The sequence below is a fragment of the Siniperca chuatsi genome, linkage group LG8, assembly GCF_020085105.1.
Source record: "Siniperca chuatsi isolate FFG_IHB_CAS linkage group LG8, ASM2008510v1, whole genome shotgun sequence".
Taxonomy (NCBI): domain Eukaryota; kingdom Metazoa; phylum Chordata; class Actinopteri; order Centrarchiformes; family Sinipercidae; genus Siniperca; species Siniperca chuatsi.
In genome coordinates, this window is record NC_058049.1 from 7,763,790 (window position 1) to 7,782,921 (window position 19,132).

At 38.1% G+C, this 19,132-nt stretch overlaps 3 protein-coding genes across 3 annotated transcripts; 2 read left to right on the top strand and 1 right to left on the bottom strand.

Moving 5' to 3' along the window:
* Positions 1-2,336: 2,336 nt before the first annotated feature.
* On the bottom strand, positions 2,337-8,551 carry LOC122879941 (alcohol dehydrogenase class-3-like). Its single transcript, XM_044204588.1, has 10 exons — positions 8,457-8,551; positions 8,323-8,366; positions 7,939-8,040; positions 7,343-7,493; positions 7,111-7,198; positions 6,774-6,993; positions 5,511-5,771; positions 5,043-5,175; positions 3,878-4,016; positions 2,337-2,626 (listed from the first exon to the last, which is right to left on the bottom strand). Exons 2-10 carry the CDS (start codon positions 8,338-8,340, stop codon positions 2,563-2,565), a joined length of 1,176 nt encoding a protein of 391 aa, XP_044060523.1. The 5' UTR covers positions 8,341-8,366; positions 8,457-8,551; the 3' UTR covers positions 2,337-2,562.
* Positions 8,527-12,568, top strand: gar1 (GAR1 homolog, ribonucleoprotein). The gene is made up of 7 exons (XM_044204589.1): positions 8,527-8,667; positions 8,985-9,180; positions 10,993-11,147; positions 11,282-11,341; positions 11,445-11,559; positions 11,778-11,936; positions 12,020-12,568. Exons 2-7 carry the CDS (start codon positions 9,000-9,002, stop codon positions 12,028-12,030), a joined length of 681 nt encoding a protein of 226 aa, XP_044060524.1. The 5' UTR covers positions 8,527-8,667; positions 8,985-8,999; the 3' UTR covers positions 12,031-12,568.
* Positions 12,569-13,498: 930 nt separating this feature from the next.
* On the top strand, positions 13,499-17,872 carry LOC122879940 (alcohol dehydrogenase class-3). Its single transcript, XM_044204587.1, has 9 exons — positions 13,499-13,631; positions 14,220-14,321; positions 14,769-14,910; positions 14,999-15,086; positions 15,342-15,561; positions 16,191-16,451; positions 16,698-16,833; positions 17,382-17,520; positions 17,665-17,872. The coding sequence occupies exons 1-9, from the start codon at positions 13,557-13,559 to the stop codon at positions 17,687-17,689; spliced, it is 1,188 nt and encodes a 395-aa protein (XP_044060522.1). The 5' UTR covers positions 13,499-13,556; the 3' UTR covers positions 17,690-17,872.
* The last annotated feature ends 1,260 nt before the right edge of the window (positions 17,873-19,132 follow it).

Genomic DNA, 19,132 nt, shown 5'->3' on the forward strand with positions numbered 1-19,132 from the left:
ATGTTTTATAATGTGCAGACATTTATACCAACAGGTGTTCATAAAGTGTGTGACAGCACAGTAATGACATTTTACACACTCATAGAATATAAGCACTGTAATGGGCTTGAACTGGGAAGGAAAATAAAGATAAAACCTAATTAAAATAGCCAATGTTCCTATATCTAGTAATGTAATACGCTTTTTTTCACAGCTGACATTTTGACTTGTCATAGTAGAAAAAGTGCAGGTGGTACTAATGTAGCAAATGTCCCAATAAGCCGTGACAGTGAGCCAGCATGCACAATACCAGGATTTTATTTTATTATTTTATTATTATTTACAGAATCAGAATCAGAAATACATTCATACCTACATTCATTTACATTAATTTATATACTTTTCCTACTGTGACATGTTAAAATGTCTGCTGTGACAAAGGCTTATTATGTAGAATGTTAGAGTTTCTATAGGCTAACCATAGGTGTAGCATAGAAACAACTGTTGACAGTAAAAGGCATGTAAGGTTAATGTGAAATTGGAGTAAATGAACAACATTTAGGTCCCCCAGACAGAAACAAAAATTATACTTGCTCAAGGTGTGGCATCTTAACATTGTTTCAGACTTGATTATCTTGTCTGGTCAGAAACATTGGCCAAAAACATGAGACATAACTAAAATAACTAATATGTAACCATACAATATAAGAAGACATCTAAAACCATAACTAAGCTAGACATACCAAATATGATTTATAGTTTCTGGTGGATATACTGTATATATTTGCCATGCCATGAATTACCAGTTAAATCAGAGCATTTACAATATGTGTAAATGGGAATTGGTTTATTGTATTTTGTGTTGTTTTTAAAAATAAAAACACGTCTTTGTTCAAATAGGGTGTGCCCCACCTACTATTTTTATGTTCTCATCATATTTAATGTGTCTGCCACACAGGAATAAAGTTTAATAAATAAGAGGAAATCTCTTGATCCCAATATAAATATTATGAAAGGCAAGGCAGCACTTTTTGACATTTTTTTCCCAGACATTTGTGTGATGGCATTTACCTCATCTGGCATTTCTGTTGTTTGTCAATTACCTTCATGAAGACTCATGTCTGAAAGAGTTGTCGCAGTGAAGTGATGACAGCAAGAGGTAAAAAGAGAAATTAACATAGAAATAAAAATCTTAACATGATTTCCCTGTTTGCAAATGTTAGCTGTCTCTATCATTATTCAACTCCATGCCACTTTATGCCAAAGTTTCATATCCAAAAGATATCTGCTGAAAGGTTGCACAGATGCATGTGAAACATGACAAGATGGACAGTTATGGCTTTCAAAAATGTGCACAATGCTGTGGTTGTAATTCAGCTAGCATGTCCTCCCTGTATCGGGTGCGCAATGCTGTGACAATTCCAGAGGTTGTAGAGTTCAAACAGAAAGAGGGAAAAAAACGTAGGAGACTTATGGTCGTCACTTTAGATAGTTTTCCCATACATGAGGCAGACATTCAGACACATGTCCCCAAGAAAGCCTTATAAATCTGTGAGCATGTCCAACATTTATAGATGAGGGTGCCCAGTCACATAACCACCTGTCAAAACTTGTCTTCTTTCTTTTGATCTTCCTCTTGTATGTCCCTCTGCTGCTCCCTTCTCTGCATTAGTCTGCTTTTTTTCTTGAAAAACTTTCTTTACTTTGAGATTCTTTGGGAGGGTGAGGGGAGATCTAACATGTATAATCTGTGATTGATAGCAGAGACCAACATAAGAGGAGGAGCACCAATTTATTTTCCATTTTAAATAAAGCAGGGGAAACTGCCATGGGAATTAATTTGATCTGAATAGAACTTCAATAAAACAAATTCCTTCTACAGCTATTTCAGTTCTTCACCAAGAGGCATTCCCCAAACAACCTTTTGTCTTCTGTCCTGACAGCCCACTACTATCACATTAGTCCTTCTCGTCAGCTCCCTATTAAATCAATATATAATATTACCATGGATAAAATTTGGTAAGCCTGACCACACAAAGCAAATACTTCTCCATGGCTGATGACAGATTCTGCCATTTGGTTCCTGTGTCTTTTACCCCATCTTCTATACAGGGGTATTTAATTCCAACTATCATTTCACATTTATGTGAGAACCAGAATCACTGTAGCTGCCAAGTATGACAGATGTAGAGAGAATTTGTCTTGATGTTACTGCAGATGCTGTATATCTATGAATTACATTCAGTATCATTTTACACAAGTGAACTGAACATTCTTTGGTGTTTCTCCCTTTTGATCAAGTCTGTGATAAACAACAAAAAACAACGTCAGAATTTAATCAGAATAAAAACACAGAATCAGATATAAGCAATGTCTTTATCAAGTTAGATGGCATTCATCGACACAAACACGGAAGCTTTTACGTGACATAAAACTGCCATCTAGTGGCCAATGAGGTAATTTGCTACAAAGTCAAGCAGGGGAAACATTTTAATCTTTTGAGAAAAAGAGCATAACATTTTCAAAAATACACTTCAGAGTTGTATGCAAAATATCATTACAATGACACTGAATGTCAATCCATCAGATTATAAAGGTAGCCACTTCAGGTTTAGCCTCTTGCCACAAACTGATTACAGTACGGATGCTAAAAAAAAAAAAAAAAAGAAGAATAATATTAGGAAAACGTCACAGAGTTCCCACCAGACCTAATATAATATAATATAATATAATATAATATAATATAATATAATATAATATAATATAATATAATATAGACAATAGATGTCAGTTTAAAAAAAAAAAGCCAACATTCTTTGGTTTCAGCTTCTCCACTGTGAGTATTTGCTGGTTTCCTTAGTCTCCTACAATTGTTAAGTGAATATCTTTTGGTTTTGGACTGTTGGTCAAGCAAAACAAGACATTTGAAGATGTCACTTGGCAAAGTGTGATGGACATTTTTCACTGTTTTTATTGAAATGTTTATAGATAAGTTAATAATCGATTGATCAAGAAAATAATCTGCAGATTAATCAATAATGAAAATAGTAAATAGTTGCAGAACTAATAGACAGAGACAATAAATAATATACAGAGTACATTTATATCACAGCAAAATCAGCACTTTGTAAAATTCGGGATATTTTCCTAACAATTAATCAAATTCCAAGACTTTCCCTGTTTGGAATACCACAGTAAATGTCCTTGATGTGTGGGAATACTGTTTAAATATGAAAAGGAGCAAGGGTATTTTGCAAAGATGGCTGCTAGGTCAATATATTTAGGAAAAAGCTGTACAGGAGTTCTACAGGATGATGTTATCATTGGATGAGAAATCTGTTGGTGCTTGTTTGTTTTATCAAACAGGCCATTTTGACATGGTTTGTCCTAAGAATTAAAGCTTCAGGGGAGTACAGTTTTGACAGTGTTTTACACAAACAGATTTGTTTTTGTCATTCCAAACCACAACCATAACCAATACATGCTTAACCCCAACCCTAGCCCTAACCTTAACCTAACACTAACCTTAACCATAAACCAAGTCTTAACTCTAAAAATGTATTGGTTCTGTGGGGAAAAAAAGTTGTCAGTCGTAGTCATCTGGACACTGTTTTCAGTGTAACTTCTTAGAACACTCCTGGACGAATGAGGGACTACACCGTCTTATTTTGTGGGGACCAGCTTTTGTCCCCATATAGGAATAGGAGTCCCAATAATGTGACTCTGTGAACATATTTTTGCCCCCTCAATGTCAGTAATAAAAGGAGAGATATATATATATATATATATATATATATATATATATATATATATATATATACACACACACACACACACACACACACATACAAACAAAATCAAAAAAACAACTAGGAACCATAAATAATTTAGGTCTTACCTTGTCCCATTTTTTAAATGTTCAAAGGCTACATTGATTTGATCCAGTGGGAGGTTGTGGGTGATAAACTCATCCAGCTTCAGCTTGTTGTTCATGTAGTCATCCACCAATTTAGGCACATCCTGCACACTCTTCCAACCTTTAGAAAAGGATAATGAAACGTATGAACCATAACAAGTGACTAAAAGGAATTACCCTACTTTGGATACTCTTTTGATGTTAGATATTATAGATATTATATATATATCTTTGATGTTCAGTGTCACCTGATGTTAGTTTGTGATTAAGTGTTTTTGTGCTGGTGGACCCACTTTCCCTCAGCCTGTTCATAGCCTGCCTCATGTTCTACTTCCTTTAGTGATTTCCTGTGTTTCATACTTGACAATCCAGATAGCAGGCACAGATGATGATGATCTTACACTTTATGATATAAATGTTATGACCAAAGCCTCTTGCCTTACTTAAAATATAACATGTTGTGTGGCTGCATTGCATTCTGGTCATAGGAACATAGGAATGACCCCATTCTGGTCTAGCTAGCTAGCCTGAAGCTACAATTAGCTACCTGCCTCTTCTCAGTGAATTTGTCCTTGTATGCTATCTTTGATAGTGGGGGACTTTCATCAAAACGCCTGCTGAAAACATTAACTGATTGGTTTATCGACAACAATTTAGATGACCAATTAATTGTTTGTCATTAATCAAGCAAAACTATAAAACATTCACTGGTTCTTGCTTTTCTCTTGTTTATATAAAATTGTAAATTGAATACTTTTTGATTTGGGGATGTTGATCACCTTAGGCTTTGAAAACTTGTGACAGGCATTTTACTATCTTTTAACTATCAATATTCTAATCAATAATGAACACAAATCGTTACTTGAATCCATAATCAAAACATGTTTACCAGTGATGTTTTAGTTAACATTGTCTCAAAGTCTAACATCAAATTGGGCCCAGATTATGCAACAGCAGACTTTAGACAGAGACAGTTTTCATATTTTAGGGTGGATCCTTACATGGACAATGAATGACACAGAATTGTATGTTTCACTTATCACTCAATTTCTCTGTCATGCCAATTACCATAAATTGTTGCTGACACATTATGGAAGGCCATTTTTTGCAAGAACCAATAGGCCTGTAAAACATGTTTTAAGTTCACCTCCAAAATAAGTCCCCTTCAAGGTGCGTCCCATAAGGATCTTTTCAACGACGACATTCATTGCTTCTGTCTCCGTCCACCCAGCAATGACACAGATTCCCCAGGCATCTGCTGTAGACTCAAGTGCAGAGGTCTAGGACAACACACAGCACCAGTTATCTCAATTAATACTCCTTTTAAAATACATTTTCAAATTCACAAACTCCGATGAAACTAGAATATGAAAAAAAAACAACAACATTTGCAGCATTAGAAATTGTGCAACTGCAAAATTGTAATTGTGCCATATTTTGTTTTTGCAGAACTTCTGATCAAATCTGTGTGCACATACTGCATTGTACTGTAGACCTACTCTATAGTGACACTGTATAGACTACTAGAGGATTCCTACTGTACGTGTAGGACAGAATTTTCATAGACATGAAATACTCAAATGTCTAAAAATTTTAACAAGATTGAGACACCCACCATGACAACTGGACTTCCAACACATTCCAGAGCATAGTCTACCCCTCCGCCTGTCATCTCCACCAGAACCTCCTGGATGGGCTTGCTATGATCTTTGGGGTTGACACATTCAGTGGCTCCAAACATTTTGGCTTTCTCAAACTTGTCAGGGTTGATGTCAACCCCGATGATCCTTTTTGCCCCAGCAGCCTTGCAACCCATGACGGCAGCCAGTCCAACAGCTCCAAGCCCAAATACGGCACACAAGGAATCTTTTTCAACCTGGAAGCAAACAATTTGGGAGTCAGTCAACCAAAAGCACCTGATGAGATCACTTTATCATAACTTTTATATAGTACATTTTGACTTCTTCTAAACATATCCATTATACACATTTTTTTCTTTTCTATTTAACTTGTATTCTTATGTACGCTTGATTTTAATTAAATCAGGTTTTTAAGCCTTATTGGCTTTTATTCATTGTTTGTCACGGATTGTGCAAGCCTGATTTAATAAAGGTGCTGTTTAAATAAAATATACTATACATATCAATAAAATGAAGTGAACTTCACTTTACACTCACCTTGCCTAAATTTAACATTTGCTGGAGTATTTTGAAAGAACAGATTCTTATCAGGCACACATGAATGCTGTCATTATTTTATTTTTATTCACAATTTCACTTTTTTCAGTTAAGAGTTAACCCTTACATTGCTACAGAGCAGCAAGTTTGCTTAACATTCAAAACAAGTTGGATCCTTTTATATATGTTGTGTTTAAGGGGATGCTCTACACATATTTATCTTTTCTACAGACTTTTGGGCTTTTCCACAAAACTTTCTTCATTTGGTTTTGTATTGATCTTATTATATTTAGTTTTAATATGCAAAAAACTATTAAAAAAAAAGAAGGGGTGGAATATGGGACCCTTAAGTTCCTTTTAAGTACACTTATGTGGCGGTCATGTTATCTACTGACATCAAGTGGGGAAAATAAATAACTGCGGTTCTGCCATATACTGTTAATGTCACTAGGTAAAGACTTAGGAAAATTACAACTAACATAGTTTCTTCAGATAGTAAATCAATGTTATTATAATTAGCTCAACTGTTTATAAATGGTCATGTTTATAAATAAATCTTCGTAAATTTGTTGCATCTGCATTCGTCTTTTTCTAAGGACAGGGTGGGTTCTGCACACAACAACCACTGGTCCACATCAGAGTTGATGAGAATTCAAGTTATGATTTGAATGCAAGTGTCCGGCAGATCTCCATCCTCTTACTTTGCCTGTATTAATAGCAGCACCATAACCAGTGGAGACACCACAGCCTAGCAGACACACTTTGTCCAGCGGTGCATCACTTCTTATCCTTGCAAGTGAGGTATCGGGAACCACAGTGTACTGGGAGAAAGAACTGACACCAAGGAACTGGTATATCTGCTGCCCCTTGTAAGATATCCTGCTTGTGCCATCAGCCAATACACCCACTTGTGTATTTGCCCTAAAAGCCACAAATAAAGAAACAATGAGTAGTTTAACACCATGAAAGCAATAGTGTAAAGGTGAGTGTGTGTGTGTATGTGTGTGTGTGTGTGTATAAACGTGGTAATGAAATCACCAGTTCCTCCTGCACTGATTTGTTTTAGGACTCCGACATCGTTCACATTCCTCACACTGTGGCAGAAAAAGAGGAATAACTTTATCACCTGTGAAAACAACAAAAAGCAGACAAACTACTTGAGTCAGATATATATATATATATATATATAAAAAGAGGGAAAAACTCAAAAAAGGGGAGGAATGAATCAAAACCAAATGTCAACTTGTTTGTTGTGAGCTGTGCAATTTACCCGGTGAGAATTTGGTGACTTCTGGGCCAATACTCTCCACTACCCCTGCTGCTTCATGGCCGAGAACTAGTGGGAATGGTCTAAACTTCATCCCTTTTTTAGTCTCATACAGGTATTCCCAGTCAGTGTGGCACACACCCGTGGCAACAATCTGTACAAATAGGTAGGGTGCTGATTCATCGGAAAGTTTTAGGAAGTGGATATAGATGGTGTGCAATATTCATTCTAACAGGAAACAAACTGAGACAAAGGAAGTGAAATGTATTCAAATTTTTTCTGTCAGCATTTATCGGCTGTATGATCAAAGTACAAACTGAAAGTAAAGTCCACTTAATAAATAAAAGTCTAATGCTTAGTCTTGGTTAAGTTGTCACTTACGGGAATCCAACTTCATACCATTGTTCTTATTAGTTCATTTCATTTTAATATTATGTTTGGTTTTTTTTTTATCACTTTGATTACCACTGAAAAATCAACTGCTATTAAAAATGGAAGGTTTGCTGTGTCGCTTCAATGCCCAAATTTAAGACTAAAGTTGGAAATAATATGCTCATATTTTCTTTACATTACAGGCAAAGTCTGGATGAGCAACTGACCTTGATGCGGACTTCATGGGCCTTAGGTGGAGCCACCTCAACATCCTCAATGGACAGAGGCTTCCCAGGCTCCCATGCAACAGCTGCCTTGCATTTGATCACCTGACAGAGAAAAATACATGTGTTCCTTTGTGGACAGTGAGTGTTTTTTAAGGCCGTACCAAATTAGAAGACACTTAATGGGGAAAATAGGCCTATTGGCTGGGCGTGGCCGCTGCTTGTGAAACGACATCCCCTTGTATACATATGAGAGGCACAAAATAGGGCTAAACTGCGCGTTGAACATCACACTCAGAATTGACAGACTCAAAGCAACAATAACCTCAGTTTATACTATTTATAAAACAAACATTGAATATATCGTAGATTAAGTGTTTTTCTTACCTGACATGTTGTTGACATTGTTGAATGTTTGCTATTTAAGTTGCCTGCATTTGTATAAAATAATTATATTATTAGAATATTTACACATGCGTACATCAACAAGTCACACAGCGATAACTTAAAGTCATACTGACCGAGTCTCTTATGGATGTCTTGATGAGTCAACCAGCTGACAGTGTGTTCCTTTTATACATCAATGGTTGCTTTAAGTATGACGCGATAGGGATCAGAATTTACGACACTTCCCGACACTGGTGTCTACCTCTACGGCAGTCTTTGGTCACACGTGTTGTCATTGCATGGAAGTCCCTTGGAGTAAATAGCTGCAGCTAGCCGTTTGAATTTGTGAGTAACGTTAATTTGCTTTAACTGTGTGTAGATAATGTTGTAGACGTTTCAACGTTTGTATTTTGAAGCGAATACATAATGTATTGGTTTGTGATAGAAAATGCGGGTGAATTTTGAAGTTTTCATGACTGAATTGAGCTAGCATGTTAGCTAAAACTTCTGCAGTGCTGCTGAATCCACCGTGTTAGCACAGTGAATGCAATGAATTCACTCCACGTTGTAACTTAAGTAAGCTCAACCATGAATTCGCGTCTTTTATATTGTTTTTGTTTTGTTCTGACTTATTTCCTCTCTTTTTGTCGTGTTTCTCACAGAGGATTTGAAGAAAAATGTCTTTCAGAGGAGGAGGTGGACGAGGTGGTGGAAGAGGTGGAGGATTTAACCGAGGTGGAGGAGGAGGCAGAGGAGGAGGAGGATATGGAGGAGGCAGAGGTGGTGGAGGATTTGGACGGGGTGGTGGCAGAGGTGGTTTTAATAGACAAGACTACGGTCCTCCAGAATATGTTGTCGGTAAGATCATCACATCACAAAGCAGTGATGTTGAAAAGATGTTGCAGAACTCCACGAAAGAGTTTCCCCTCGGGGATCAATAAAGTATTTCTGATTCTGAGAAGCTGACATTGGTGCCAGTGAGCTATTTGATCATCCTGAATAAGGTTAAGGCTTGAGTAATAAAACTACAATACTTTCCTAAGTTGTTTCTTTTATGGTGCAGAGTGGGGCCTTAATGCAATCAGTATGGGGAGTAACTTGTAAATGTTCGAAACAGTTGGGCTCAGTTCCAGTATCAACCCTTAGCACTAAGATCAGAAAGATCAAATCAGAAATACTTTATTGTTCCCCTGAGGGGAAACTCTTTTGTTACATCTGCTCACTATCACGTCAGTGCACACAGGAATAAAAGGACTAAGCAAAAAATATAATACACTATAACACAGGTCAGATAAATTAAGTACCAGTGGGTATAAGTATAAAATTAAAATAAGTGTAAAGTACAAAGTGGATTACCGGTTGATAAGTCTGTACGGTATAATAATACAATGTAATAAGTAGTAGCGCATGTCCTGTCAAGTTAAGTGTAGCTTATTACGATTATTATAAGACGGTGGATGTTGCACAGCAGTAATAGAAGTATGAATAAATATCAATAAATTAAACTGAAAACAGAGTATATTGCACCGCAGTATTAAACAGAGAATATTGCACAGTTATTTCAAGTATTGCAGTGATGTTAATGATCAATGTCCAGTTTATGACTTAGGGTCATGTGGACTGACACTTAAAGGGAGGAGTTAAAGAGTTTGATGGCCACATGCAGGAATGACTTTCTGTGGCGCTCTGTGGTGCTTTTTGGGGGGATGAGTCTTCCGCTGAAGGTACACCTTTGTTTGACCAGCACGTCATGGAGTGGGTGGGAGACACTGTCCAAGATGGCATGTAGTTTGGCCAGCATCCTCCTCTCTGACACCACCGACAGAGAGTCCAGCTCCACCCCCACAGTGTCACTGGCCTTACGGATCAGTTTGTTGAGCCTGTTAGCGTCCGCTACCCTCAACCTGCTGCCCCAGCATGCAACAGCATGCAGGATAGCACTGGCCACCACAGATTCATAAAACATCTTCAGCATTGTCCGGCAGATGTTGAAGGACCTCAGCCTCCCTCAGAAAATAGAGGCGGCTCTGGCCCTTCCTGTAAAGAGCTTGAGTGTTCTTAGTCCAGTCCAGTTTATTGTCTAAGCCATCACAGACTTAAAATGTCACCTGTATGTTGAATGTGGTCCCCTGTTCATGTCACAGGAAAGTTACTTAATTACCAGTTTCCAACTTGTAAATACCATTCACGTCAACATCCAAGTTGTAATCACGACTAGGAAACAATTTTTTTTTCTGAACGCTCTGAGAAATATAGACTTTGGGCTGAATAATATGGAAGTGCCTGAAAATCAAACAAGGCAAATTCAATTTTTCAAGGTAATTAAACCTGAATGTAATAAAGAGCTGTGTTGTCAATGCCTATTATTATTTTTAATGCTCACACAGGTGACTGTGCAATCGTACAACTGCCTTGGGTTTTCTCAAAATTGTCTTTTTGTCGACTCCTTTTTAATGTCCCAATGGCATGAATTGTGGGTTATTTCCTTGAGCGAAGTCTGCTGAGTTGCAGCCTTATGGAAACAATGTGTAAAGGACTCATAAAGTCAACCAGAAAGCCCTCAGCCAGTTTTGAAGCAGGTAAGGGTGGATATTGGAACTGGCTTTTGCTGTGATGGCTAGATCACCTTTTACACAATTAACTGTGGTTCATTCTGTTTCCACTCTACAGCACTGGGAGAGTTCATGCATCCATGTGAAGATGACATTGTGTGTAAGTGTACAACAGAGGAAAACAAAGTTCCCTACTTCAACGCCCCAGTATACTTGGAAAACAAGGAGCAGATCGGGAAGGTGGATGAGATATTCGGCCAGCTCCGGGACTTTGTATCCTTTCTGTTGTCCTTATTTCAGTCTCTGGACCTCTAAAACATGTGGCCAAAAATAAAGGTCAACTTCTGAGGATTAAATATCATTGTTGCTGCTCAATATCCTGTTCATTCCTTAACCTATCCTTGCAGTATTTTTCAGTCAAACTTTCTGAAAATATGAAGGCATCGTCATTTAAGAAACTGCAGAAGGTATAAAAAAAAGTCTAACATTTTAAAGTTGCACATTTGCATACTTAAAAGCATTTCAGTGCCTCTGCGTACTACACCATATGTAATTTGCAATCTCTCTTAGTTTTATATAGATCCAATGAAGCTCCTCCCGCTGCAGAGATTCCTCCCTAGGCCGCCAGGAGAGAAGGGTCCGCCAAGAGGAGGCCGAGGTGGAGGAAGAGGTGGTGGTCGTGGAGGTGAGGCATGCCAGTTTTGTCTCGTTTTAATTAATCTTGTCTCCTATACTTGATGAATGTGTAGTTTTTTTCCACTTGGGCACTAAAATCATCTGTCAGTCTTGGTTTGCTGTGGATTTAAAGTGGAAATGAAAACTTAGTGGTTCCTTTATGCCTTTTTAGAGCACGGCTTATAATAGTGGATTGACTGTATCTGCTTTGCTTTCTGTTTGTTTCAGGTGGTTTTAGAGGTGGCAGGGGCGGAGGCGGACGGGGTGGAGGATTTGGAGGCGGACGGGGTGGAGGATTTGGAGGCGGACGCGGTGGAGGATTTGGAGGCGGACGCGGTGGAGGAGGCTTCAGAGGAAGAGGCGGCGGTGGTGGACGTGGATTCAGAGGTTGGTCCTTTTTCAATGTTCTATAAATTTGTAATTGTCTTTTCTGGTGTGACGGTACCAATTTTTTTGTTGTTTACTTGTAGGTGGGAAATGATCTGACAGTGATGGTCTGGTGTGACGGCTTCATCCCAGTCTTCTGCTACACAAGCAAAAAGGCTGCGTCCTATGCCAATACCTGGTCTGTTGGACTCAGAATATGGACATTACCTCTATTTGTAGAACTTGGAGTGGATTTTCTCTTCTTGTTTTATTTTTCTACCAGTTTTGAATGCGTGATGGATCTTCATGATTTTTATTTAAAAGGTTCATATGTATGCTTGTGTGTAACATAGCAAGGACCTTTTCAGCCTTTTAGGTAGGATAATTTGGTCCTTTTGTGAACAGGCATGTCATTATCCTGTACTGATTGTGTTAAAATGTTAGGCCACAACAAATGTTTGTACTTTGATTGAAGATTTCAGGAGATACATTCACAAACCTCCATGTATTAATTTCCTCATATGGGAAAATATGTGGGGAAATCAGACTTTATATGCTGTGAGTTGAAAACATTTTAATACCCATAATTTGTAAAATCTTGAGCAGAATATAGTCACACATGTTAAAGGCCTTGATTAAAAGGTGCTTTGTAACTGTGTCTTTATCTTAAATTCACAGGTCTTAGTAGTGGAATTCCAAGAGCCGTCCAAAGGTGGCACTAGGTCATTTTTTTTCTTTTCTTGGTGTTACTGAGAAAAGAAACAACACATTGTCTACAGCAAATGCACTGTTAACTTTGAGGTTTTATCGTTACTGGGCAGAATGATATATGTGTGAGATTAGAAGGTTTCACATTCATCTACTGAAGGGATACGTTTCAGCTTAAATCTTGAGTTTTAAAATGTGGACGTGTGTGATTTTTGTGACATCACAAAGTTTGGAAGCCAGTCACAGTCCAACGTGCAAAGGTGTGATGTGGAAACTTGAAACCTACAGTGCACATGTGTATACTGATAGACTTTTCAGTGAAGTATGAGACATCTTGTGTCCAGAAGTTAAACTTTTGAGATGAAAAATATTCATAGATTCTAGAATGAAGGAAAAAGAATAGATATAATTTTGTGATTATCTTTAAACTAGGTTATTGAACTTATTTGAAATACAATATTAATATACACATTCATAGAAATATTTATATTGTTATTACATGTTAATTATCGAATATTCATAATTGTGATGTCTGCATTGAAATCTAAAAAAAAAAAGACAATTTTACTTATTTTTTATACAAATTAATACCCTCACCATCACATATTCAGAAATAAAGCCAAATTCATTTGGGGGGGTTTGAGTTCCACTTAGCTTATTTCTAAGCTCTCAAACGCATCTCACGGGCTTCATCAGGGGAAGGAGTTGGCTCATTTAATTTATTTAGTCTACTATTTCCAAGGCTAATAATGTGCTTTCACTTTCACATTTTGATATTTATATCCGCTATTTAAAAGCCAAGAAAATTATTTTGAGATATTTTCAAAGCATTTGTAAATCCTTCACATTATACAAAGTGAAAAAACAAGAAAAGGTTCTCCGCCGGGCTGACGTCATGCTTACCTTGCGCGTTCTCTTCTCTGATTGGTCCGGATGGTAACTCCTTTACGGCCGCGCACCGCCCCATCCTCTTGTGCAGAAGGACCCAACATGGAGACAGCTGGGAAAGTAAGAACATTTCGCAAAAAAAAAAAGGCGCAAGAAATCTTTTAAATGCATTCTTTCCTTGCGTATGTGTTGTAGGTTTGGCATCGATTTCACTTGTAGCATAAAAAAAAACCAAAACAAGGTTGTCTCAAATAACGTGCACGCATTCACATGCGTTGAATGAACAAGTACAAAGAATCATTGTTTAATTAATGTTACCTAACAGGGATCTTTGGTCAGTCAGTCGCAACTGGTATTGGTAAGTTGCTGCAGTGCGTTCCCCGAGAGATATATTTAAGAAAGCGATTAAAAACCGTGACGATAAATCGTAGCCACGTCTCACTCATGTAGCATCAGAAATCTGAGGCAACTGTAAAAGCTATATTGGGTTAATGTTAACGCAGGACGTTAAGTTACTCCCAACAGCGAACTACTGGAACTCTCTGTTGGCTTTGCATAAGCTTGAATACAGTTAAAAGGGCAACTACACTGTGCATCTAGCTCGACCTGTCACAGACTGCCTCAGTCAACTCATGGCTGCAGTTAGTCAGTTAATGATTAATGAAGCAGTATTTGGGGTGGGAAAAAAGTATTTTACTTTGCCTTTAGGTCATCAAGTGCAAGGCAGCTGTTGCCTGGGAACCTGGGAAGCCTCTTTCCATTGAAGAGGTGGAGGTAGCCCCACCTAAGGCCCATGAAGTTCGCATCAAGGTAAACCATTACACGCCACTTTTTTTTTTAAATAAATCTTTATTAAGTTTCAACAAGATCAATACAAAATTACAAAAACAAAATCACTGCCATGACATGACATGAATGCAAGTGATAAGAGTCCTGCCTAAAACATTTTGAAGAGCAGGTCAGTGAGGAGGCTCTTTTTGGTTCCTATCTAGCTTTTTGTATTCTTTACATGGACCTGTTTTATCAGCATGAGAAGCAGAACAATGACTCTGCAATCTCCCCTGAAAGAATCACACATAGCTTTTAAGCTTTGAAGATAGACTTGTATGATTTTGATGTGACATAACAGAGGAATGCCTTAGTTAGACATTAGGCAATTAAAATAATGTTAATATCAGGCCTAACATGTTTTATATTCCACTCTTGCATCCAGCAGCTGTGTCTGACATGAATTTTAAATGATACTGTGCCACTCAGATCTTTGCTACAGGGGTGTGTCATACAGATGCCTACACTCTGAGTGGCAGTGACCCTGAGGGCCTTTTCCCTGTCATCTTGGGTCACGAGGGTGCCGGAACAGTTGAGAGCGTTGGTGAGGGTGTCACCAAATTCAAGCCAGGTATGGAGTTGCCAGACAAGATATTGGCTGTTGTGAATAAGTATGTCTTGTATGATTTCCAATTATTTCCATTTATTTTTTCACCAAGGTGATACTGTCGTCCCGTTGTATGTGCCCCAGTGTGGTGAATGCAAATTCTGCAAAAATCCCAAGACCAACCTTTGCCAGAAAATTAGGTAATGCTGTTAGACTAATTTATGCAACCTTGAGTTGGTGAAGCCTGTCTGTTTTTAACAATTAAAAGTATTTCTTTGTGGCAGAACTTGCAACCTCAGTAGTTGAACTCCGCCTCAGGTGCCCCACCCCTGGGCAACCAAATCAAAGCTCATCATCAGTTTGAGCTTGCGTCTGCCCTGCAAGTACACAGCAATTGAGTTTCATCATACATACATGAAAAGATATCATCTTTTCCCTGTGCTTCCACCCTGCAGAGTAACCCAGGGCCAGGGCCTACTCCCTGACAAGACCTCACGCTTCACTTGCAAGGGAAACCAAGTGTTTCACTTCATGGGGACCAGCACCTTCTCAGAGTACACTGTAGTGGCCGACATCTCTCTGGCCAAGGTGAACGAGAAAGCTCCACTGGATAAAGTGTGCCTTCTTGGATGTGGCATTTCTACAGGTTACGGTGCTGCTCTTAACACTGCCAAGGTGGGTATGACAGGCTGTAAGCCATGCTACTGTATGAGACTGCCTCCTTGCAAAAAAGTAGCATTTGTACATGAGTTTATTTCTAAAGTGAGATAACTGCCGTTGGAAAATTGTGACACATTTTATTTAAAGCTTGTTATGCAGAACAAGTTCGCCCAAAGGACACAATGAAAAGAGATTCAAATTTTGTCATTGTTTGCAGGTTTCACTCTGAAATGGGTCACCCTTATTAATCATGCAGATTTGATGTGAAAATGAATTGGTGCCAAGGGGGTCTGTTTCCAAGTTGTTGTCATTTTTTCATAGTGACATTATTTCGACCCGCAAAAAAGTTAAGAAAATTAAAAACCATTTATTGGTATCTTTACAGAAAGCATTACATGGGACCCCACAGTTATGATGTATGTTTCCAAGTTTGTCTCACCTTTTTTGATCCCTGGTACTTGCATACATGCAATATACTGCAATATAAAATGCAAGAAAATCCAGCTCTGATATTTATATAATTAAATCTGACTAGGCTACATCAGCCAAAGCCACTTTAAAGTTCATATATAGATTTGCTGTATGCAAAATTATTCAGTAATACTTGAATTCTCATATTGCTATTCTTCCCCATGCACACTCAGGTTGAACCTGGTTCCACATGTGCTGTATTTGGCCTTGGAGCTGTTGGCTTGGCTGCTATTATGGGCTGCAAGGTTGCTGGGGCAACCAGGATCATTGGTGTGGACATCAACCCTGCAAAGTTTGAGAAAGCTAAGGAGTTTGGAGCCACCGAGTTTGTGAACCCCAAGGACCACAGCAAGCCCATCCAGGAGGTTCTAGTGGAGATGACTGACGGGGGTGTGGACTATTCTTTTGAGTGCATTGGAAATGTGCAAATCATGGTGAGACTTACTTTGTGTTCAAATTGTATTATGAACCTGCCGGACATCATATAGAAATGGACGTAAGCAACATATAAAACATTGTTATACATTAAATGTGTTCATTTATCATCCTGGTTGGTTGGTAGATGTGCAGATATACATAGTAATCAGTGTACTGAACAGGTAGCACAAGCAGCATATAAAATAGTTCTCATAAGTTGGCAATTCATAGAAACCAGGAAAATTACCATTTTATTATTTCAGAGAGCAGCTCTGGAGGCGTGCCATAAAGGATGGGGTGAAAGTGTCATCATCGGTGTAGCCGGAGCTGGACAGGAGATCTCGACCAGACCATTCCAGCTGGTGACAGGCCGAGTGTGGAGGGGCACAGCCTTTGGAGGTGACTGACTGTGTTAGAGAATTATTTGTTATCAAGGGCGTAATGTGGTCTGGCTGCAGTTCCAACTTTCTGCGAGTTCAAACCTTTTTTGCATATTTTAATTATGGGTAATTAGGCTTTTTTTAGAATCCACTTTATTAGGTAAAAGTTTATGACTTAAGATGAGTTTAAACTGGAGCTAAAACCTTTATTTTAATAACTGGACCCAAAGATAGCAAATTACTTTCTAATGAAAATGTATGTATTTGTAGAGGTTTATTTTATTTATTTTTTTAGCCTTGAGGTGGTCATGGAACAACTGTAGAAAGCATATGCTGTTTTTAAACCTTGTTGAGCATGTTAAAATAATGTAGTCATCATTTCTGGTCTTTTTAGTGGCTCTACCAAGTAAAGTATGAGCAGCTATTCATCTTTTTTTTTTTTTTTTTGGTTGGGGAATAAGTGCCTTGCCCAAGGCCTTTTGGTGAAACATTAGTGCTATTCAAACAGTTTGGTTCTGGTTAAATGAAAATTCCAGTTATTAAACTGGTCTTGATATTAATCCCCAGGGTGGAAGAGTGTGGAGAGCGTTCCTAAACTGGTGGAAGACTACATGAATAAGAAGCTGAAGGTGGATGAGTTTGTGACTCACACCCTGCCCTTTGAGAAGATCAATGAGGGATTTGACCTCATGCATGCTGGAAAGAGGTGAGAAGAACAGTTCATTTACGTGGTTAGTGCATTAAAATGTGTGTGCTCTTGTTTTCTCAGCTTGTAAAGCCCTTTCACTTTTTTGTTTTCTGCTGTTGGTAATTGACTGTTGGTGTTGACTTTAATTTTTTCTCATTGCAGTATCCGCACAGTGCTGACCTTCTGAAGTGCCTGAAACATTGACATCCTTCACAACCGGCCTTTAAACAATCTCCTTCCATAGTTGCAGCACTTAATGTATTTCTCTGCACTTGTTTTGATGACATAGCTTTCGGTATTTGAAGATCATTTTTAACAGCAGAATACCTGTTTGAAACAAAAGCAGTGTCATAAAAATTTTTGAAACGCATTTATTCTCTGCTTATCCTTTTGTTGCTCATTTACTGACTGATGTGACTTTTAATAAGGAAACTTTACATTTACACAAAGGCATTTGGCTGCTGCTCCTATTAAGAACAGTCAACCATGAGTCATTTCAGCCCTATTTAGTCTCTTACAGTAAACCATACCACATTCACACTTCATACTCATTATGTAACACATTTACCCAGAAAACACGTGCCAGACATTTGATAAGCTCATCAAAGATTGAGAGAGCATACCACAGCCTGATAGGATCACAAGGTTAATCCTAAGTAAAAGATAAGTGTAATCACACGATCAGAAGTATTTGCTCTTCATGTGTTAACTTCATAATCTTTTATCAGTGCACATTTCTGCTAAGCCTGCACATTGTAGAATATATGTGTAATATTTATGGGTATAATATACTAAGCCTATAGCAGGGGTGGTAAACAGACTGAAAATGACCCTTGTGTTTACTGTATGTTGTTGCAATATTATCCCAAAAGTGCAGTACAGTAAGTATCAAGCTCTCATTTGTAAATATTTCTTTATGCTGCCTGCACTCCAAACTACATGTTTGTATGTCTCCTACATACAGATGACATAGTATATGTGTGATCCAAGACAAGCAGTTACACAAATTATTAATGTATTTTGCCCAAATATACTGCCACAGGTTGTGTGACATGTAGTGGACTTTTTAATCTTTATTATTTCATATTCGTGCTTATTAAATTGCACCATTAAATGACTTGGCTGTTTGAAGGGATGTCCTTGTTTCGGGTCTCCTGTGATGACGTTTTAAACTGATTTTGATTAAGGGCTATATAAATAAAAATCTGATCTCCTGGCATTGCATGAATCACCACGGGTCTGTGGCTCATCCTGCAACGCAGCAAAATTGCTAAAAGACTGGGAAGATTTAGTTAGACTGCAAAACGCCCATATTTCTCTAGTTGAACAGGCTCTGGAAACCCCTGCCTGACCGCCTCATCCTGACAAATTCAGTCAGTCGTATTGTTCTGGTTACACGGCATTTTTGTTGATCATCTCTTGCCTTATGAGGTTTGTAAATACTTCTGTAATCCACAAGTTCAGGATGATGGTCACAAGTATTATACTATTACTTTAAGTACATATATTGCACAATTGTCCACGGTCTTATTACTTAAAGGACAATTGATTACTACTACCTTAGATACAAATAGGATGTTTTATAATCCAGCCATGATGCATATTCTCAGTGACTGAGGGAGGATGACAT